Source organism: Nanorana parkeri, unplaced genomic scaffold (genome assembly GCF_000935625.1).
Source record: "Nanorana parkeri isolate BGI_ZX_2015 unplaced genomic scaffold, ASM93562v1 scaffold443, whole genome shotgun sequence".
Lineage (NCBI taxonomy): Eukaryota > Metazoa > Chordata > Amphibia > Anura > Dicroglossidae > Nanorana > Nanorana parkeri.
In genome coordinates this window covers 1,105,694-1,127,757 of record NW_017306711.1, presented here as the reverse complement: position 1 = coordinate 1,127,757, position 22,064 = coordinate 1,105,694, and the positions used below count along the sequence as shown (strand labels likewise).

At 40.6% G+C, this 22,064-nt stretch overlaps 1 protein-coding gene across 1 annotated transcript in view; it reads right to left on the bottom strand.

The window, feature by feature from the left end:
- The window catches only part of LRRK1 (leucine rich repeat kinase 1), a 98,617-nt gene that overhangs the window by 24,075 nt on the left and 52,478 nt on the right, over window positions 1–22,064 (bottom strand). Inside the window, exons 11-23 of the mRNA XM_018560267.1 lie at window positions 21,952–22,028; window positions 21,743–21,872; window positions 21,050–21,162; window positions 20,744–20,958; window positions 14,199–14,363; window positions 11,967–12,139; window positions 11,590–11,710; window positions 8,591–8,750; window positions 6,942–7,218; window positions 5,952–6,123; window positions 5,697–5,860; window positions 4,351–4,490; window positions 1,049–1,295 (exon numbers count right to left, since the gene is read on the bottom strand). Of these exons, the coding sequence (XP_018415769.1) occupies window positions 1,049–1,295; window positions 4,351–4,490; window positions 5,697–5,860; window positions 5,952–6,123; window positions 6,942–7,218; window positions 8,591–8,750; window positions 11,590–11,710; window positions 11,967–12,139; window positions 14,199–14,363; window positions 20,744–20,958; window positions 21,050–21,162; window positions 21,743–21,872; window positions 21,952–22,028 (2,154 nt within the window). The remainder of the gene's footprint in view (window positions 1–1,048; window positions 1,296–4,350; window positions 4,491–5,696; window positions 5,861–5,951; window positions 6,124–6,941; window positions 7,219–8,590; window positions 8,751–11,589; window positions 11,711–11,966; window positions 12,140–14,198; window positions 14,364–20,743; window positions 20,959–21,049; window positions 21,163–21,742; window positions 21,873–21,951; window positions 22,029–22,064) is intronic.

The window sequence follows — 22,064 nt, the reverse complement described above, 5'->3', positions numbered from 1 at the left end:
CGGGGAGGGGGGGTGTATAATTATATAGGTGGGGGCAGGGAACAGGGGGGGGAAGAGTGTATTATTTTATGTGAGGGCAGGGAGCTTTATGGTAATATTGTTAAAGTTGTTAATATTTATTCTTGTAACTTTATTCTGCATAAAACATGTAACAGTCTCATTGATAAGATTATTTAAGAGGATCTGTTTAGGGGCGGAGTTAAGGCCGCGGCAGGGTAAGGGTTAGGTGGGCAACTGGTGGCGAGTAACTCTTAAGGCCTGGCTAGTAGCTCAGGACTTGAAATTTTGACCCCTGGTCTAGTCCAAACTTTAGCTTACACAGACCCTTCAATACAATACTAATGTATATACTGTCATAAATGAAGCAATGTATAATCTGCATTCACACTGTTCCATATGCATGCATATGCGTAGGTATGAGTGGGCTCATATCATTTCCATTTTCCCATCGGCACTGCAAATGTGAACCAGTCACATAGGAAATAATTGGATTTCTATTCGAAATACATCTTCAGGCAGCAAAATGCCTATGTTTTGCAGCATGACAACAGAGAAGTGTGAGAGAGAGAGATTTATCTATAATCCTAACATAATTCTTATAGGACAGCTTCATATTGTGGTCTTCCTCTAACAAATAATTCAGATAGGCCCCACACACATCAATTCTTTATTTTGTCTCATTTCTATTGAAATAATTTTCTTTAGACTCGATAAATGTGCCAGGCTGGCCTATTTTGATTTCATGCAGATTATAAACATTTTCCATTATGTTTTCTAGGATTGAAAGGGGCTAACTGTAGGCACCATGCTTAATCTCTAGCTAAAATGTCACTGCAAGCCAACAAATCATTTGATTTTGCTTGTACAACACATATTTGCAATACAGTCTAATGTTCAATTCATCAAAATGTAAAAAAAATTTTTTTCATTTGGGAACAATGAACAATGGAGAGAGAGTAGTGAGTATATCAATCTCCCTTCCACAACACAGAAAACACTGGCAACATTTGGTGTGGTTAATTGTTTCACATGGACTTTGTGACTGTACCTGGAGGGGAAATCTGTCATAAAAATTTCAGGGACCAGCTCCTGCAAGGGCACGGGTTCTTCAAGATGATTGGGACACTCCAAGTGATCCTTATGTACAGCAGCCAGGACACAATCCTCCATGTTAAAGTAGTGAGGTTCCTTCTCATCTAGCGCCCCCTCCTGGTCATGCGGCAGAGCTGCGCAGGAGTGGCAAGGAACATACTGCTCCATCAACAGTGTGCCATCACTCTCTGTGGCTGTCAGAGCTGGACAAAACAAGAGAGGAATATTAAACATTAAGTGGAGGTATTTCTCCATAGTCATTTACATTACAGAATCCATTTTCCCATTGCTAACATATTACTTGCTGTGGGCAATAGCCCTTTTCGTCTTTAAAGTAGTACTAAAGGCTGGACGCTTTTTACCTTAATGATAGGGCTACAACTAATGATTATTTTCATAAACGATTAGTTTGATGATTATTTTTTCGATTACACTTATAAAAGAAATTAAATAAATACCATCCTTAATTTAAAATAAAATACACAAATGTGTTACAAACATAAAGTTTACTTCAGACTAAAACTGCTTGCACAATGTTGTGAAATCGCATTGCACTGGAACGCAAGGCATCACGATACCATGCGTTCTAGTGCAGGTGATCACACTGTAGGTGAGATGGAAAGTTTGGGGTGCCAATGAAAGGAATGGCACTGCAATGCATCTCCTGCAACGAATTGGTCAGGCCAACAGAAAATGACTTTTTTCAAACCTTTTATTATAATTTTTTTAAATAATTGTATAGTAAGCACATGGCGCTTGAATAGCTTCAGCCCGGGAATGACAGCTGCCAGTGGCAAGATTCCACCGACGGCAGCTGATTGTAAATACAGCACGTAGTGGGCTGTAGCATTAGCCAGCTTGCTATTGACCATTTCAAATTGCAATAGCAGGCTGGCTACTGCACTCACCCACTGCTTGCTGTGCCCTCCTCCCAGTGTGGAGGAGAGAGCTAGGGGATCCAACCAACTAATCGATAATGATAATAATTGACAACTATTCTCATTATGGATTGTTATCAATTAGTTGGTTGCAGCCCTACTGCATGGGTGCCTCCTCAGCAGCCAGCTAGCTGATGGAGGCAACCGCACAGGAAGCAGGGGAAGAGCGGTTTGAGGAACAACCAGAGAACGAGGAATTGAGCCTTTTTAAACAAGAATTGAGTATTTTTAAAAATGTGGGCCTCCCATTCATTAAAAAAAAAACAAAAAAAAACACTTGATGGTTTAATATCACTTTAAATCAGTTATGATGGTGATGATGAGTATGTGACGAATAGGTATGTTTCACCATGGTTTATATAAATATCTATACATATTGTCACAGAATTAAAAGCATATAACTGATGCAAATGAACAATGGGTATTTTGTAAAAAAAAGAAAAGCATAACAAAAAGGACTACATACTAGAAAAATCCAGATAGACATGAAGGGGTTAAAAATGAAAAGTTTAGAAACTCCAGGATAAACAAATATTGTCCAAATACAAGAGGCATGTGTTTAGTGCTTTGTGTATTTCTTCCAGATCTGTGCAGTAATTCAGCATTAAACTGTTCCTCTGTGCAGAAGCTTCATGTAATCAAGACCAGTCACTGTTGCTCTCTCTTCTTGTGAAAGGTGACTGGTCTTGTATCCACCCCCTTCCTGTATTTCACTGCAGGCAGCCTGTAATGGCTGGGCCTACCGGGTCCCTCCCACTGCTCTGCAGCACAGAGATACTCTGGAAGGATAACTCAGCTTGAACATCTGCTTTACATCCAAGTGCAGTTTCTTCTCAAGTCTTTTTTCCTAGAGCTTGCCATACACCTTAAGATTTTTCTCGTTCAGCTACAAGATGTCTGTAGGGTCATCAACATAATGAATTTTAGCATATTCAGCAGGAAACGTCCAAAATTCGATACACATATGGCCAGCTTAGCACGCAGCCAAGACAGGCTGTTAACCCTGCTGACTGAGCTGTATGTGTGCCTGTTGTGCAGCTCAGTTGGTTTGTAACCAACAACATGGCAGCTCCGAGAGCTAGTATCAGCCACAGGCCAAGCAATAAAACTGAGACACATGCTTATGCTGGTTTTTATTGGTCGGGAACAGCCTCTCTCAACATGGGTGCTTTGAAATTTTCACCCAGAGTCATACCTTTCAATGGTGCAAGTGGAATGGCCACCAGCACCATGGAAATAACTGACATTAATCCAGGGAGGGTGGGATCCATTCAGGAAAAGGAATGAAGTTCGTACTCGTACAGGCCTGCTCTGCCTCCTTCTGTCTGTCATAATTCTGCAGCTGCCCCTCCTCACGTGATGGTAGGACTCTGATGTGAAGGGAACACTGAGGACTTTGAAGTGAAGTGGGAATTGGGGACTCTGATTGGACTAGGGCTTCAGATGTGAAAGGGGCTCCTGATGTAAAGGGGAACTCTGATGTTATGGGGGGGGGTCTGATATAAAAGGGGGGCTTCTGATGTAAAAGGGGGCTCCTGAAATGAAGAGAACGTTTCTGATGTAAAAGGAGGTGGCTCTGATGTGAAGCAGGGCTTCAGATGTGAAGAGGGGCTCCTAGTGTCAGAAGGTGACTCTGATGTGAAAAGAGGGGACTCTAGGGTGAAAAGGGGGAGCTCTGATAGGAAGGGGCTCTGATAGGAAGGGGGCTCCTAATGTAAATGGGCTGCTGCGATGTTAAAGGAAAATCCCGTTTTGTTTTTTTTTGCGTGTGGTACCCCCTTAAAATCCATAACAGATCCCTATCTGGTATAAGGGTCTGGTATGAATTTTGTAGGGACCACATGTTTTTTAACTTTATGTTTTTTACCTTTTAGACTGAAGATTCTGCACCACTTTTAAATGGTGCCATGACTTAACAAAAGGGATGAGAAATGCTGGCCTGGAATATCAAGAAGGATGGCAGGCTATCCTGATTGGCAGAGCCCTTGGTAATTAGGCCATCTATGTCAGCAAATGTTAAGGGCAAGGCTTCTGTTTATTCCAATGCTTCTCTGGGCTTTTAAATCAAATCATATTTTTTATTACTTCCAAACTTAAAAATTTGGTTAAATGATTTGCAAAGGAATCTTAAACAGAAGGTTAACTCTGACAATAACTGCATTCTTGAAGCAAATTAATACAAGTTTTCAATCCTGAACCAGTAACTGGCGCATACAGGCATATAGATAACTATTTTTAGCTCTTTGTTAAATTATGCTAATAACAGAAAATGTAAAGAGAGATCTGTTACATTAAGTGGATTATATGCCATGCAAATTACCTGGAAACCATTGATCTATCAGGGAGTTCACATGATCAGTGATGAAAGCCATTGCAGAAAAATCTCTCACTTCAGACTGGCAAATAATCTTTGTGCCACCACTCTTCTTCTTCTTCCAGTTCACATCTGAGGATTCAACACTATAAGGGTAACAAACATCATTTACTTGTTATGTGCTCTTTCAGATTCTCATCAAGCAAATTCTGCATAAAATAAGCCAAGTGCTCTTATATACCATTTAAATCAAACCAGTGCTCCGCCATACTGGGATGAACTAGGCATTCACTTCACTCCTGAGGGCTTAAAGGAGCCAAGGGCAAGTAAAGGAAAGCCAGCTGTGTGCTGCTGGTTAAAAAGATTAGTGCTATGGGGAGGCTTGGTGCAAACCCACTTTGCTGGAGTTCACCCGAGCCTCTGCAAACTATGTCTGACACACCCCCTCCTGGCCCAATCAGTTATGGCCGGGGCAATCCCCGCACTATTGTGACATGTAACTGCAGAGCAAGGAACTAATTGTGCCAGGTGAAAGGGGTGTCACTCCCAGTTTTGCGTGGGCTTGGGTGAACTCCAGCGAACTGCATTCACACCAAGCCCTCGCACTTCACTGATAATGATCTGTGCAACTTGTATTTTATGTTTAATTATAAAATAATTATTTTATATAAAAGTGAAAAAACATGGGTAAGCCAGCCTTCAAGATTGCCTACCTCTGCACAGGCTTTCCCTCCTTCAGTCTATCATGAATGCTGCTGCTAGATTCATTCACCTAACCAACCGTTCAGGGTCTGCAACCCCCATCTGCCAATCCCTCCACTGGCTTTCAATAGCCCAAAAGGATAAAATTAAAAATATTAACCACTTACAAAGCCATCCACAACTCTGCCCCCGGCTATATCTCAAACCTTGTCTTAAAGTATCGCCATAAGCGTCCCCTCCGCTCTTCCAAAGACCTCCTGCTTTCTAGCTCCCTCCTCAACTCTTCCCATGCTCGCCTCCAGGACTCCTCTAGAGTCTCTCCCATCCTCTGGAACTCTTTAACCCCAACCTGTCCATCTATCTTCCACTCTGAATGCCTTTAGGCGATCCCTTAAGACTCATCTTTTCAAGGAAGCCTATCTCACCTCAACCTAACCACTGAACTATCACTTCAAACAGCAACCTCCCCATGTATCATTTGCCCCTCCCTTTTAGATTGTAAGCCCTCAGGGGCAGGGCCCTCCTTACCATCTTGTCTTGAATTGTATTGTGATTGTATTGTCTTCCTTATATGGTAAAGCGCTGCGCAAACTATTGGCACTATATCAATACTGTATAATAATAATAATATGCAGCCATTTGTTTCACACCTGAGGTAGCCACCTTCAAAAGTAACCAGCAGTCCCTCTTGCCAGTAGATAGTCTGGTTCCTCTTAACCCGGAAAGTGCTACAGCGGTTACGCTGACAGCCAGTGAAGCTGTAAATGGTAGACTTCCTGTTTCGTGGTTTAGTATTCTTCTTGTTCTCAAACAGCTATAAAAAGAACAAGCAGTGATTAGTACAATCCTACTGCTATAAGAAGCTGAAAAGAAAGCGTTCTGTATGGTCCAATCCCTGTTCTCACCTGCAGATCCATCTCAGACAGGCTGATTAACATCCGTGCTATAAATCTCTGCCAAAATCCTACAGGGACAAAACTCATCTTAAATACCCTCTGGACAGTGTTGCCAGTAGACTGCCGCAGGGAGTGGATATCCAGGCCGGGCTTGGCTGGCAAAAGGTGCGGTAGGAGATAACTGCAAGGAACAATGCAAAATAACAGTGTTGTTAAAGTGTATCTATACCTAAAACTTTCTTTTTAGTTTTGGATAGACTAGGTAAGGATTAGAACTCCTGTCAGGTTTTACTGCTGTCGGTGGATCCGTTGGAGAGATTACTTCACTTCCTGTCTCGTAAAAGGTAGTCCCCAGGACAGCAAGTGAGAAAAAAATCCCTCTAACAACAACACATACAGAAGTAATAATGCAGTTTTTTTAAGTTAAGTATGGGAATGCTAGTACCTCTGTCAGGTTTTAATTGTTTTCCATTTCCCTGTTGCAGATTTCCCCTCACTTACTGTCTAGTAAAAGGCCCCCAGAACAGAAAGCTAGCGGAATTAACCTAGCATTCAAATACATCAAATATAACTCAAATAAATCACTATATCAAAAGCTACATCCAGAGATAATGTTTATGGGAGCCAAAAGGAGTTTCCACCTTTAAATTACTTCAGTACGGTTGTGCATACTGCAGTTCTGATCTATGCCAGAGATTTTCAGTTACACAACCCACTGGCTTTGTGTTGTATAATATTTTATTCACATCTACGTCTGCAGTGCTCAAACCGCAGCAGACAGGGACTGTCAGAGTAGAGTTACCCTTATCTTTACATCTGAAATACTGTACTGTATTGATGGTGTAGTGAACTTCTTGCAGTCAGGCATTGTCCTCTTCCTCCAGAAAGCTATTTGAACTATCACTACTATCACAATTAAATCAACTATTTAAGCAATTAAGGTCTGTGCATTCAATATTTCCCAGGCTGAAACTGGTAGAATACAATCCTTATTCTAACCTGTTATTGGCCACTGGAAGTGCAATCTCAAATTTTGCTAGGAACTGAAAGTACTGCTCCTCAGTCTGCTTAGTGAATCCAGTGCCGACCAGCAGCATCCGAAGGTCCTCAGCTTTAATGACCCCATTCATGACCACAGATTTGGAACTCTTAATGTTGATGATCCTCTCCAGGCATTCAGACAGCCAGACTGGATCTAAGAAATAGAGGTTGCGCAGTCCATGGCTGGTGTCTGGGAAGTGAAGCAATGTGCCAGTCTCGATCAGAAATGCAATGGCTGTAGGGAATACAAAATACTTTCATTAAAAGCAAATTAAATACTAGATACATTGGAATGACTTTAAAACGTTTTAATGCAAAAGTAAACAGTTCTGTATTATTAAGAAATGCCCCTTCTAGTCAAGTCCTTCCTTGACTAAAATTATTTCCATAAGCATATGCTCAGTTGTAGTGTTGTATAAATGCAGCATCCCCAACATTACCTAAATATAGCAGAGTGTGCATGCATCTCAAAGGAGATTAAATGGCATTTGCAGAAAAACTAATTCAATGCACACCACCTTCTGATTTTTCTATATTGCTATATTTTATGTATATTCTATATGCTTCATATCATTTCCTATATTTCTATATGCTTTCTATGGTTTAGAGGATTATTTAACACACCATTAATGCCCCTTCTCATGGAGCGCACTGGGGACACAATATGACCTGTCTTGTCTATAAAAGTTTGGACACTAACAAAATGTTTTCCTTCTGTATTGTCTATAACTCTTACTTGGAACATTTTCAGTATTTAAGAAAGCAATGGAAAGAGATAAAAATGTCTTGTCTACTGTTCATTGAGGGATACAGTATGGGCCTGAAGTAGCCCTACAAATCAGTGGGGAAACAGAAAAACAGGCAAGTGGCATACCAGTATATACAGTATCTTGCACACTCTCACAAAGAAAAATGGCAAATTAAGTTACCATGAGAAGCTTAATGTAGATTCAGAGTTTTACACCTGAAGGGAATGAAAGGTAGAGTTCTAATTGGGTGGTTGGGCAAGACTAATCCAGAAGGGGTGACTGACTCTCAAACACTCTTGAAAAGGAAACAGATTTGCAAAAGGGAGGAATGAAAATCTAAAAGCATTGCACACATATTGAGAATTATGGAAGCAGCACCCTACTTATGCTTTGATCGCACCATGATCACTAGTCTCAGCAGTGACGCCATGACTGACTGCACACAAATTATGGCATTGCAGCATCCCGGATAATCAATTATGGCACAATGTTGACAGTATATCATCATCTACATTTTAGGACAGAAGTCAGCGAGAAGCTGTCTGGAGTGCTTGATTGATTCATTTTCTAATTCTTTGGCTTTTGGAGCTAAAAACTACCTAGGAGTCATTCATTTGGACTGGTTTTTACCAAATATAAAATATGTTGCCATTTGTGAAGTGAAGAGAAAATATAATTTTATATGGCAGTTAAGACAATCATTGATGAAAGAAGATTGTAAAAGCAAATCATATTTTGTCAATAAATAACAAAATGGCAGATATATTTAATATACAGTATATGTATAAAGAACACCGACGTTACATTTTTATGTAATAGTTTTACACTGTACATTTTGCTTTATATTATATGTCATACCAGCTTGCATATCCTCGTAATCCCGAATATCATTTCCTGGACTTTGTTCGGTGATCTGCTCAATCTGCTCATCAGTCAGGTACTGGACCTGGTCTTCCTGGGCCCGTCTCTGCTGCTCTCTCAGTACTGCTTCTTGCAGATTCAGGTAACTTCTAGGGATCTGTGTACAGTTGGAAACATTGATTTACACAGGTTTAGCTAAAATCAGTCACTGCAGTTAGTTTTAAAAAATAAAGTTCTAGTCAAGAGTAAATATGACAAGTCCTCACTGAGGATCTTTGTTACGTTAGGTCATACCCAAATATTGATTCACAAGATATCAAGAGGGCCAGTGCTGTGATGTGGCTTCATTCAAATATTTCTCAAAATACATGAATCGGTAGCGCCATTAAACAGTGCTCACTGGTTATAAGTATAGTACTTTTGCTGTGAAAGACTTTGTATCCAGCAATTATTTTTGTACATGGCACTACATAACTGCTCATGTGTGCTATTTTTGATATTTAAAGAGCATGTTCTCAGCTATTTCTATTTTATCTAATGGAGACTGTACTCCAGATTTTACTCTATGACCACCATTCAATCCTTTGGAAAAATAGGATTTTTGTACTCACCGTAAAATCCTTTTCTCTCCGTTCATTGAAGGACACAGGGCAACAGATCATAGATCCTGAAAGGTAGGGTATATCGCCACCTGCAGGAGTAGGACGCTAGGCACATAACAAAAAGACAAGACAGCCTAGGGGCGGCCCCTGCTGGTGGCCCAACCCCTCACTTGCTGACAAGTCTCCAGGAGTTTCAGGATCTATGATCTGTTGCCCTGTGTCCTTCAATGAACGGGAGAGAAACACATACTCCAGAGTCTGGAGTACCAACTCTCCATGGATGTGCCCAGCTTAGAGGACTTGAACAAGTGGTTGGGCAGGCCACACTGTTGACATCTCACTGGATCAGGGACAGAAGCGTATATGACTAACAGGGGGGCTGGGAGGGTAGGGGGAATTGTGACCAATATAAACAACATTTTCAGTATTAAGTCTTAAGAACCTGGTGTCAGGTATTTCAATGCCAAAAAATAACTGGAAAAGTAAAGTGACAATCTCCCCCACACTCCTTATCCCCAATGCTAACCCAACATTTAGCCTGTTACACCTATTTCATATTTGTTACATGTTCCCATTCACATAGCATAAGCTAAAAAAAAAATTAAAAAAATGCTTTTTGCAGCTTAAATTGCTTTTACGGGTTTTAAGGGTTAACAGTTCTACTTGCTTATCTCTCTTTGCAATGTTAAGAGAGGCTGTGAGGGGTGTGAGATGGTTTACAAATTGTATGTTATTTAAGTGAAAGAGAGAAACACAATCCTCAAATTTCAGTCCTAAGCCTTTGCATTAAGTCAAATCACCTTGAAGGTGCTGAGAAAAACCTGGAATCGGCCATCTTGCCTGCTTTAACAAAACACCTACAAGGTAAGAAATATGTTTTTAAAATTGTTTTTCTTTATGCTATGTGAATAGGCTCACATAACAAACATATAGGAGGGGTTTTCTCAAATTTCACTGCAAAAGTGGAAATACACTTTAACCTACCCTCACCTAAAACCTATCCCTAAACCTTCTCCCCAACACTTTAGCTGCCCTGAAAACCTAAACGTTTAGCTGCCCCTTGCACATAACCCTTAACCTCATTCTAAATGCACCCATTAACCAAAACGTACAATTGAACACTTAGTACTAAACGTAGCCCAACACTTATTCCCATTACACCTTTACTCAAACTCAACCTATCCCTAAAAATAAGCTAGCATCATCCTCCCTAAAAGAGCAGGACATTCCTGCACTGAAAACAGCAACGAAAGCATCCACTCCCTGCCCCAACCAAAGCAGATGTAAGTGCCAACAATGATTGCTTTGTTAAAATCACTCCAGCTCCTATGCTTAGCAATACTACCTACTATATAACTAAAAATGTTTTCTACAGTACCATTTAATAATAGTCATGTTTAATTGCGTTTTAATTCACAAGACTTTCCCTATCAGACTGAAAAATGCCATTGCCTTGCAAACTAAGTTCCAATGAAAGGGAATCTGTCAGATATTGAAATTAGCAAAACGTCAATGTGCAGGCACCTAAAACTTGTATTAAATCCACAACTAGTTTCTTCTGGGCACAGAGAGACCCTAGATTCGAGGCCCACAGTACACACAGGGCATTGTCTGATTAAGCCTTAAACCCAGCCCACCCAGAACAAAGCTACATCCTTTCTATATAACAGTCCAATATGAGAGCCTCAAAGTCAAAGCGAGATAGTTTTAGGTGGGAGAGGTTTTGTTTGATTACCGAATGGATTCCCTTTAATGCGTGATTGTCATTCATTTGAAGGTGTGGGAAGTGGTTCAGTTACCTTTACACTCAAACATGAAATTCTACCAATGTATCCCTCTATGTATGATGCTTAATAATAACATAGACATGTCAGGTGTAAAATGCTGTGATTTTGAAATAATTACACTTGCAGAGCATTTACTTCCTGCTTTGAAAGGGCAAAATGACTTATGTTTGTCAAAGCAATGCGCACTGGGATTGCCTTGTCATCAACAAAGCATTGCTGTGAAATCTAATTTGTAATCTCAGGAGATCTCAGGCAAAGGTATTTTCCTCCCCTGAGATGATCTGCATGGTCTCATGTCCTAGTCACATGTCTAGTCATATGTGCCAGAAATCCAGGAAGTAATAGGAGATCTAGCAATCTGCCCTTAGTAAACATGGCCACTGTCAGAAGAATGGGGAAGAAAAGAGAAATAAGGTATACAAAGAATACAAAGCGGCAATTATCTAGAAGTATGTGTTTGTAGATTGTCATTACAAAACATTTCTAAAGGTGTGTTTGTTGTTATTTTAAAGATATGGGTAAAGGTCCACTTTAAGAAGAACAATAGAGTAAACTTAAAGCTGACATAGCTTACACTCCCACATTAAAAAGGAAAGAGGTTATTTACCAGTCTCCCTACTAGTTTCTGGGATCCAATTGTGCTGCCCACATCCTTCATATTGCAAGCTGCATGGAAAATCAGATGACGTAACCCATCCAATCCTTCAAGTGTCTTGCAGGAGAGCTCACTGGCACAAAAAAAAAATCAATTTGTGCATTCTACACTTTTAACAGGGAGAGCAAAAACACCACTAAAAACATTGCTCATGCATCCACATACATTGACTTTTATCTAAAAATTCTATTGAATAGACATCATGAAATGCCTGCCCAACAGGTTCTACTTATAATTAAAACATTACTTTTGGATGGCTCAACCCTTCACAGGATTCAGGATAAATCTTAAGACTAGAAAAACAGAAAAAAAAATCAGATTATACTCACTGCAAGTGTTTGATGGTTATATCAGGGAACCCTGTAGCCCTAGACCCAGATGGAGAACGGCAAAGAGCCAATACATAGGCACGGAGGGTGGCTATTCTCTCCAAACGGAACTTGGTCTCTATGAAGTCTAGGTGTGTCCCCACCACTAAAACCACAGCATTTGGTGCTTTTGCCTGAAAAATATCACATACAATAGTATATCCACATGAGTCATCACCAAAGAACAACTGGCTACAGTACAGGTTCTATATAGGCTGAGGGCTTTGGGAAGTAAGAATGTCAATCAGGAGCACTATCAAACCTTAAGATTAAATAAAGTCACTAGAAATAGAAGACATGAATTAATAAAGTCCACACCCAAAAACATAATTTCAAACTTCAGTTGCTAATTCAATAACAATTGTAGCACATCTGCCATAATAAATATGCCAGTAAGTGTTTTATTAAATAACAAAAGAAAGTCTCAGGATTCCAATACCTCCTCCAATACCAATAGATCCTGCTATTACATTCTATTATTTCACAGGGCCTGTCATGTGTATAAAGAAAATAATAAGCCTAAAGTTATCTGAAAGGGGAAAGCTCTCTTTACTTGTAAAACCTGAGAGACATAAAGTGAAAATATACCCTCCATGCCCTACAGTATTATCCAATATATTTCCCCATCAGGAACCTTCAACTGAATACTGATTTCTCAAGTGTTTTTTTAGACACTTTTAGTTAGAGTTGCATCTAGAATAAGAATATGGCTGTTATACTTGTTAATACCAATGAAAAAAGGTGAGCGATTTTATTTAGACAACATTTTTACACAAATCAGGAGATTTCGGCAAAAATTTGGAATTTAGGCCAAATGCAGCGGAGTCAACGGGGAATGTGAAATTAAGGTGTTTTTTTAATGACACCTCTCATGAGAGAGAAACCGTGTCCTCCATCAACGCTTAGGAGTGATGCCAGACGCTGTTTTCATTGTACTGCAAACCACTGGCCACGGTCAGAATGCCACTGGCCACGGTCAGAATGCCCAAAAGGAGCTAGCGGCTGATTGGTTGCTAGCTTCATTAGGCCGAAAATTTTCCAACCTGCTCCTTTGATCAGCTTTACCTACTGGGTAAATTTCCAGTGAACCAGCCAAAATTTGTACCATGTACACTCAGCTTTAAACTCATTTACAGCATGCATGGTCTTTGACTCAAACAGGACTAACAGCAAAGCAAGCCAGGCAGTAAGCATTTTTAGAACTAGGCCAGCAATGGCAGCCCCTGAACTTCTCTCGTGACAGGGTAACTTTAAGAATGCACTGGGTTTAAATGGCTGCTGAAGCTTCTTTTAACTAACATGGACCTGTTATTGTGCAAAAAAAACAGCCCCTAATTAGTCTCAGTATTTTATGCTTTCACGGTGAAAAAAAGTTTGAAAAAAAGTTAACTAAAAAAAACAATTCACAAACAAGCAAATATTCAGAAAAAAAAACATAAATACAGTGGGGCAAAAAAGTATTTAGTCAGCCACCAATTGTGCAAGTTCTCCCACTTAAAAAGATGAGAGAGGCCTGTAATTGGCATCATAGGTAGACCTCAACTATGAGAGACAAAATGAGAATACAGAATGAATGGGGCCATGTATCGTGAGATTTTGAGTGCAAACCTCCTTCCATCAGCAAGGGCATTGAAGATGAAACGTGGCTGGGTCTTTCAACATGACAATGATCCCAAACATACCGCCCGGGCAACGAAGGAGTGGCTTCGTAAGAAGCATTTCAAGGTCCTGGAGTGGCCTAGCCAGTCTCCAGATCTCAACCCCATAGAAAACCTTTGGAGGGAGTTGAAAGTCCGTATTGCCCAGCGACAGCCCCAAAACATCACTGCTCTAGAGGAGATCTGCATGGAGGAATGGGCCAACATACCAGCAACAGTGTGTGCCAACCTTGTGAAGACGTACAGGACACGTTTGACCTCTGTCATTGCCAACAAAGGATATACTGTATATAAAACACTTAATAAAATAAACTAAACTGTCTTTGTCTAATTAAATAAAAAGATTTTCTTAAAAGCAAAATTCATTGAAGCAGTTTAATGAGATATAATGAAATCTCCAAAATTTTGCAAGGAAATCAATGTCTCAAAAAACGATTTAGCTCATCTCTAATTATATAATAATAATAATCATCATATCATCATCATAAAGAAGGTAGAACACAAGTATGCCACATTCATCACAATATGTTCTCACCTCGATATTGAGAAGCCAGTACTGGAGATTGGATACGGCCTCCTCTCCCAGAGCCAGGTTCCACACCACTATATACAAAGCCTTGTCTGTAAAGAAGCATTGGTTCACTGCTGCCACTGTAGCAGAGCCTCCCATGTCCCATACATGGAACTGCACAGAATCAACCTACTTAAACAACACAGAACAGTGGAAAATGGAACAGTGAGTGGAAAGCTAAATCACTGCAGATGGTTTATTTAGAACAGCTTCCATACACAATTAGTCTATTTTTCAGTATAAATTCCAATATTCCACAAACATTTTCAGGTAAACATTCCTGCTGAGATGGTACATCTAGGCTAATCACATACAATACCTGGAGGGCACCGAGGGCTATACACTAAATCATGTATACTACACTGGAATGAAATGTTCTTTTTAGATGTTTTTGCAGCTGGATAAATATTAAGGCTTATAGAACATTAAAATTAGGGCTGCAATAAGGATTATTTTCATGATCGATTAGTTGGCTGATTATTTTATTGATTAATCGGATAAAAAACCCCATCTTTTATTTAAAATCAAACACAAAAAAATGAGTGTTAAAAACAAAGTTTACTTCAGAATAAAACTGCATGCACATTTTTTGCAATTGCACAGCACTGGAATGCACAGCATTGCGGTACCATGCATTCCAGTGTGGGAGATCGCACTGTGGGCAGTAGGCAAATGGGGGGTAGCAATGGACGAGACGGGGAGTGCAAAGACAAAGCCGGTCTCTCCTCCACGCTGATGCCGGCTACAGCGGTCTGTGTCGTCACTGCCGACACAGGCAGGGAGAGCAGAGTGGATTCAAAGGAACACAGACCGCTGCAGCCGGACCAGCGGGGAGGAGAACAGTGGAGCAGAGCAGTGCGGGGTGGGCGTCTGAGCAGCAGCTGAGGTGAATCAACTAATCGATTACGAGAATTGTTGACAACGATTCTCGGTATCGATTATTATTGATTTTATCGATTAGTTGTTGTAGCCCTAATTAAAATAAAACACACAGCCCTAACAAATATTCTCATCTGAGAATATGAGGATTCCAATATTGTCAGCTTTACCTTTTACCAGAAGTATTGTGATGTAAAAAAAAAGTCCTGACTGTTACAAGGAGCATACTCCACGCAAATGAGTAACGAGCAGAGATGGACGGAGGAAGACACATGATTATGGAAGACATGAGCACAGACAGACAAAAGGGCAAAGATTTGTAAGAGATAGGTTTACACATTGACACATCGTTGCACAATTACCAACACTGTAATAAGTCATGTTACCAAATTTCCATTTCCCTATTCTTTCAAATGTCACTGCTGGTAAATGCCAGTTAAGTACTAAATGAAGACTATGAAGAACATTTTGGACCCATTTAGTAGCCTTACCCATATATTCATACAAGGTGTAAATGACAGATTAAGGAAAAGCTTTTCTCCTAAGAGGAATGATGAACTAAATTAACATTAGGTTATTCAATAAAAACTAATAAACTCGCAACAATGATTTACGATTGGTTGGTATAATGTACTATACTTGCTCTTTCGCTGAGCTAAAATGCACTTGTCTTTTGTATTTAAACTTTCATCCAAGAGTACCATGGGTACTCAAAAAAGGGTACTCAACAAAGAGTACCATAGGTTCTCAACAAAGAAGAAACATCTTAATGTTCTCTGCTAATTAGTCAATTCATGGGAATCTTCCAGTGGGATATTGGAAGCAAATTTTCCAGTATAATCAGCCTTCTAGAACAATTCTGTAACGTGTGTCTGAAAAACCTGGGCCGTTTTCTTCCCTCAGGTGAGAAGTGACACACAGCAGGTGTTTGGATGACCTCCCAGCACTGAGGTCACGCTGCACAGAATGTGGTTTCTCGGCTCAAAGCGAGTCTCAGTGCTGAGCTTGGCAGGTGACATTCGGTTAAGTTTTTATACCAGTGGAAAAACAGCTCATTAACAGAGAGTGTGCTGCGTAGAAACACAAGGAGTGATGGCAGATGAGACGCATCAGCCCACCTTACATTTCCTTCACAAGATCCCTAGCTGTCTAAGCCGATTGTGTATCCATGTGTTTCATTTAAACAAGCTACAGATCTTTACATTAAAAAATGATCTGTGCTGCTGCTTCTATAATTACCAATATCTGATTAGTGGAAGACCCTCCTGGGTCCCTCAGACAAGCTATGGTCACTAGCGCTATAGATTTGATACTTCTAAACAATTTACTTCCCGGTGAAATAGTCAAGACAAAAATAGCGAATTCTGCATAAAGGATTTCCTTATTGCTGTGACATAGTGAGCTATCTACATATCAATCTGGACCTGACCATGGAATGTCAATGAGACAAAGCAGAAAATCTCCTGCCAACTCTCATTTCCCTTTTTTTTGGGGACTAAAAGGAGATATAAATGAACAGAGACAGTCTATCTAGGTAGAGCTCTGTCAAAATATACTCTCAACTGGATGCGTTGTATAAGATTGAAATGTCCTCTCAGAAAAATCAGGTCTTAGTCTGATGTAACCCAACAGCTCCAAAGACCATTCATGGTGACCCAAACCCCTTAAGAAAGCCTTTACCAATCACTAACGTTTCCCCCAGACAGGCTGGTGTCAGGCCTGCCCACACTTATCCCCCTCATACCACCACTAGCACAATAGAGCTGCGGAATATGGCAGTAAATGTAAAATGATACACTTAGATATTTGAATTGTGAATGCTAAATTATTTACTAATATCCAGGGCCCATTCACACCACATCCAGATCATCTCCAGACCAGACCAGATTGTTTTCGGACTCAAAATGCATCCAAAGTATCTCTGTGCTATTTCTGGCCTTTGTTCCCACCAGCGCAGGCCTTCCAGACTAGACCAGATCATAAAAATACTGCATGTCTCCTTTTGTCTGGTCTGCAATGCACTGGAACACACCTGAGAGCAGATTTTAAGCCCCCACAAAAAACAGCTTTGGAACGCGGGAAAAACGCGATGCACTGCATTCCAGATATGGTCCAGATCTGGTCCGGGAAATGGTGTGAACCCAGCCTAAAAGAGGTGAAACAATGTCAGGTATAAATGAAGTCAGAACAACAAGAGAGAGAGAAAGAGTAGGCAGGCAGCAAGGGTCAACTGAGAGAAAGTTCCATATTTTGGAACTTGTATGGAAGCTGTATGTCATTTTGCCTACTCTTCTCTACACGTTCCTGGCTTTCACCTCTTTATTAACAAGTATGGCTTTTAAATGTCATGGGTTGTGTGAGGGAATAAATGGTGTGGTAAATCCCTTCATCTCCCACAGGAGGATTCTGCTAGCTTCAGGATCTCTGTGGCTTTCAATCCTTTTATCACAGGAAAACCAGAAAATATTGATTTAATGCTGAGTTATCAGTGAAAGCAGTTTTCCCTATTCCTACTGCCTTTTTTTTTAATAAGGGTTTCATGTCGGCAGGTTTAAGCTGAACATAAAGGTTTTCTGACTTTGATAAATGTATCCCATTATATTGGTTTTCTTGTGTCTTGGTCATGGCTGTTTGACAACCATTCATCATAAAACTTTATATAAGTACACAGTTTTGTCATCAGAATGAAAAGATAATGGTACTCAAAAAACACTATTTTCAAACTAAAAAGCAATGTAACTTAATATCAACAGGTAACACATTCTCATTTCACAAGTTGAGGCCACTGCAACAATCAGTCCTTGTGTTGATGGGCTTTCAGGTTATGTAAATGGCATCAGTTTGACAAAAGTTTAAAATGCTTCTGAGATCATTCAAAATTCATTTCAGAGCTTGGAATAATCATGGCGTCTGATCCGTCTCTATGTGAAGATGGAGCAATAGGGCCTAACCCGCAGGTCTGACCCCACTCCTGGATGTGTCTGACCTGACCCCCTGATTAGTCTAACTACCATGTTTTTTCCCCATTTTCTCTTCATATGATTTCTCTTTCTCTCTTTCTACCTACTGACTGGTATTTTCTCTCTCTTCAGAATGCTACATCAGTGCTCCCCAACCTTTTTATCGCCGCGGAGCGGTCAACGTTTAATCATTTTACCGTGGCCCGCTGAGGGGGGGGGGACGTTGATTGTTTATATTTTAGATTGTTTTGATTTAATAATTTTAATTTAATTGTATTTAAAAATGCCTTCAAAATAAAATACAGTTACACCAAAAAATGAAAGCGTTGGAATTCTTCACCTATTCCACCACCGAAAAACTGGGCGAGATTACGTTAAAATGTGTGACCACGTCACTGGTCACACATTCTAACGTAGTCTCAAACTTTGATAGATCACATGCCTACCTGTAATCATTTAATCAGAGAAATAGATTATAATAGGGAACATTACAGTGTAATATTCCCCATTATAATCCACTTTTCTAATTACATAAAATAGCAGTACATAACAGAGAAATAGATTATAATAGGGAACATTACAGTGTAATATTCCCCATTATAATCCACTTTTCTAATTACATAAAATAGCAGTACATAACAGAGAAATAGATTATAATAGGGAACATTACAGTGTAATATTCCCCATTATAATCCACTTGTCTAATTACATAAAATAGCAGTACACAACAGAGAAATAGATTATAATAGGGAACATTACAGTGTAATATTCCCCATTATAATCCACGTCTAATGACATGATGTAAGACACCCCCCCCCTTCCCCCGCTCAGACTCACCCTTCCAGGAGCAGCAGCCATGTGTCGATGTGTGCACTCACTGCAGGGGGCGGGGCGGGGCGTGTGACACACACACGTCTCCTGTGACTCACCTCCCCTCCCGCCGCCTGTTACTATAGACGCGGCCGGGAGGGGAGGCGAGTCACAGGACCCGCCCCCTCACTGTGAAGCCTGTCGGCAGTGCGGGGCCCCGGTGTTCGAACACCGGGACCGTGCACTGCCATATATTGCATGACCGGACCGCACTGAGACTGTGCGGCCCGGTACCATTTGATCCGCGGACCGGTACCGGTCCGCGGACCTGGGGTTGGGGAACACTGTGCTACATGAGTTCTTATCGCTTCCTGTTTATTAGAAAAATGAGAAGTAGAAACACAGATTAGATGTTGCTTTATATAAGGCTTGACTTCGGATTTTGATGCATACAATATGCAACGACCCTCATTCTTTGGAGTGAATGGAATTTCATTGACATTTGATGTGCAATCTTTGTTTTCCATTCTATCTGTATTGAATGCTTATCTGTTTCTGTTAATGGTCAAATAAAGAATTTACAAATTTCCTTGACATATGTATTCGATCTGAAGGTGACCTTCTTCTCAGCTGCATTTGACCTGCTTCAAGTGGGATTTGCATTCCCGCAGACTTGTATGGAACTGTAAATCCTATCTGTCGCAAACACAAGCCCATCAACACATTCCTTGACCTAATTTACATTCAGCCTGTCAGCAGTCTCCACTGTACAGTGAGGAGAGCAAGCTGTTTCCAGGCCAAGACTTAAAACTTGGAATGCATCAGAAATTCCCCCATACGCATTTTGCTTTCCACAATTGGCTGCCTGGAATCCCATGGGATGGAGTAACGGTCAAAGTTTACCCAAACTTATGCAGTAGCTGCCTGCTTTCAGCAGTTTTTGATATGGTTCTCTACGAATCACATAACTGCAGTACGGTATAAAACGTTATGGCTTGTAACTTTAAACTAAGCACATGTGTGGAGCAGATACCCTCCTTGTGTTCCAAGTCCAGGGCAGCAAATGCAAAAAAAGAAAAAATGTTCACATAGACCTGCGTCTGAAAAAACTGTCAATGCATAATGAAAATGGCAAAACAGGTTATTTTTGCCCGATAACTACGGTTTTACCTTACACAAGATGGCATTAGGACTTGAGTATGAGTATCGATATTTATATTTTGGTACTCGCCAAGATACAGATAGTGGTACTTCCTCTAGCATAGAGCCGGCTTCCTGGGCAATCAGGAATTCTTCTTGATTGCCCGGCTCGATGCTGATTGGCTGGGAATCCAGGTTCCCGGCCAATCAGCATCAAGCCATCCAAACAGCATGGAGCCAGCTTCCCGGGCCAATAAGGAAGCCCGCTCCATATTCCCTTGCAGCACTGCCAGTCAGAGGAAAACTCCCTCTGACCGGAAGTTCCGGCATTGGGGAAGGTATCAGAGCATTTGGGCGAGTACGAGATACTAGTATTGGTGCATCCCTACTAAATATAAATGTTTTTGAAATCAGAGTGTTTCTGTCCCAAAGGATACTGTGAGAGAGTGGGATGGTGTATGTATGACAAATTGTTTATCGACAACTAAAAAGACCATATGATGGCCAAATCTTAGCACGGTCTGAGAATCTATTGTGTGGACTGGGTAAGGATTTTTTCTTTTGAAGAAATGAAATGTGTTGATTACACGTATGTCACTACATATCAACCAAGTCACACAGATCTTATCAGTATCCACAGATTAGAATATGGACAATTTTCATTTTTTTATAAAACATTGGCCTGGTTTAATGAGTGTGTGTGGTAACACTAATGATCACCTTTGCCTTAATGCTCACAGGCCTCTGCAGCTCCCAGCGGGTAGTCCGGATTGTACTATCCCCTTGCATTTGTTGGGACACTTTTCCTGTCTGCAAGACTTCAAACAGAGTGCTTTTCCCTTGCCGTGGAGGTCCTACTATGATCATCTTCACAAGTCGACATCGTTCTGCTTTTCTCAGCTGGGCACGCAGGTAAGCCAGTATTGTCACTGGTCCTATACAGAACAAACCACAAGATGAACACATTTAAAACCTGAATGTAAATTGAGCCAATGGTACTTTATCTCCATATGGTTAGCCACTTACCCTCCTTCCGGATCTCTGCAGGGAGGTTTGTGATGTTAAGGTCTTCAAGATCCAGTTGCCACAGAGACGAAAGCTGGCCAAGGTGTGGTGGAAGCTCCTTTATACCTGGATTACTAGAGAAGAAAATACACTCAATACATTGATGTACTTGCTGTAAACAATTAAACCAGCCGCACCTAGATTGCTTCACGAGCTTCGAAAGTCAGGGGGCTTTATAATAAAAATATTATTATCATACAAATAATGGCAATAACTATGATGGAAGGCCTCACAGGCCAAATATGAGTTACAGAATGGGGCAGATCCAAGCTCTCATGGAAACAGGTGAAACGTTACGATAAAGAGCATCCTAATTGTGGGCACACCTGGGGCATTCTACAAGGTACTGTAGATAATAACATGCTTGCAGGCATGATTAGGTATCTGCTCCAGTCCCCGCTGCTGGTTTAGATCTTGTAATATGACCATGACCACAGAAAAACTATCAATAAGCTTGAAATCGTAATGCAAATACCATTTTGCATTACCAAAACCTACTAAAGATTAGACATATCAAAGCTGATGGTCTCCAATCCAACATAAGGTTATAAGTAATCTCTACTGTCTCCATATGTACACAAATAGTTTTTCTGTGCCGAAAGAAAAATGCGCGTGCGCACACACAAACACACTCTAGAGTAGCTAATCACTTACTTTCCCAGGTACAGCTCTGTTAGGCTCTTCAGCTGGCACACCGAATGTGGAAAGCCGTCAAGCTGGTTATCATTCAGATAGAGAACTTCTAGAGAATCTCTGAGGAATAGAGGGAATTCCACAGGGATGCCTGAAATGCATAAACACATTAAAAAAAAGCATATGTTTGTCAGGACAGATACCCGATTAGACCAAAGTACAGTACATACCTATATCAGCACCAGTTCTTGTTCTGTACTTGGTGGAGAAAATAGACACCCGTCTTGTTTTAATACCATCCTCATTTCTATATATATAAAAAAAATGTTAGAGATTATATATA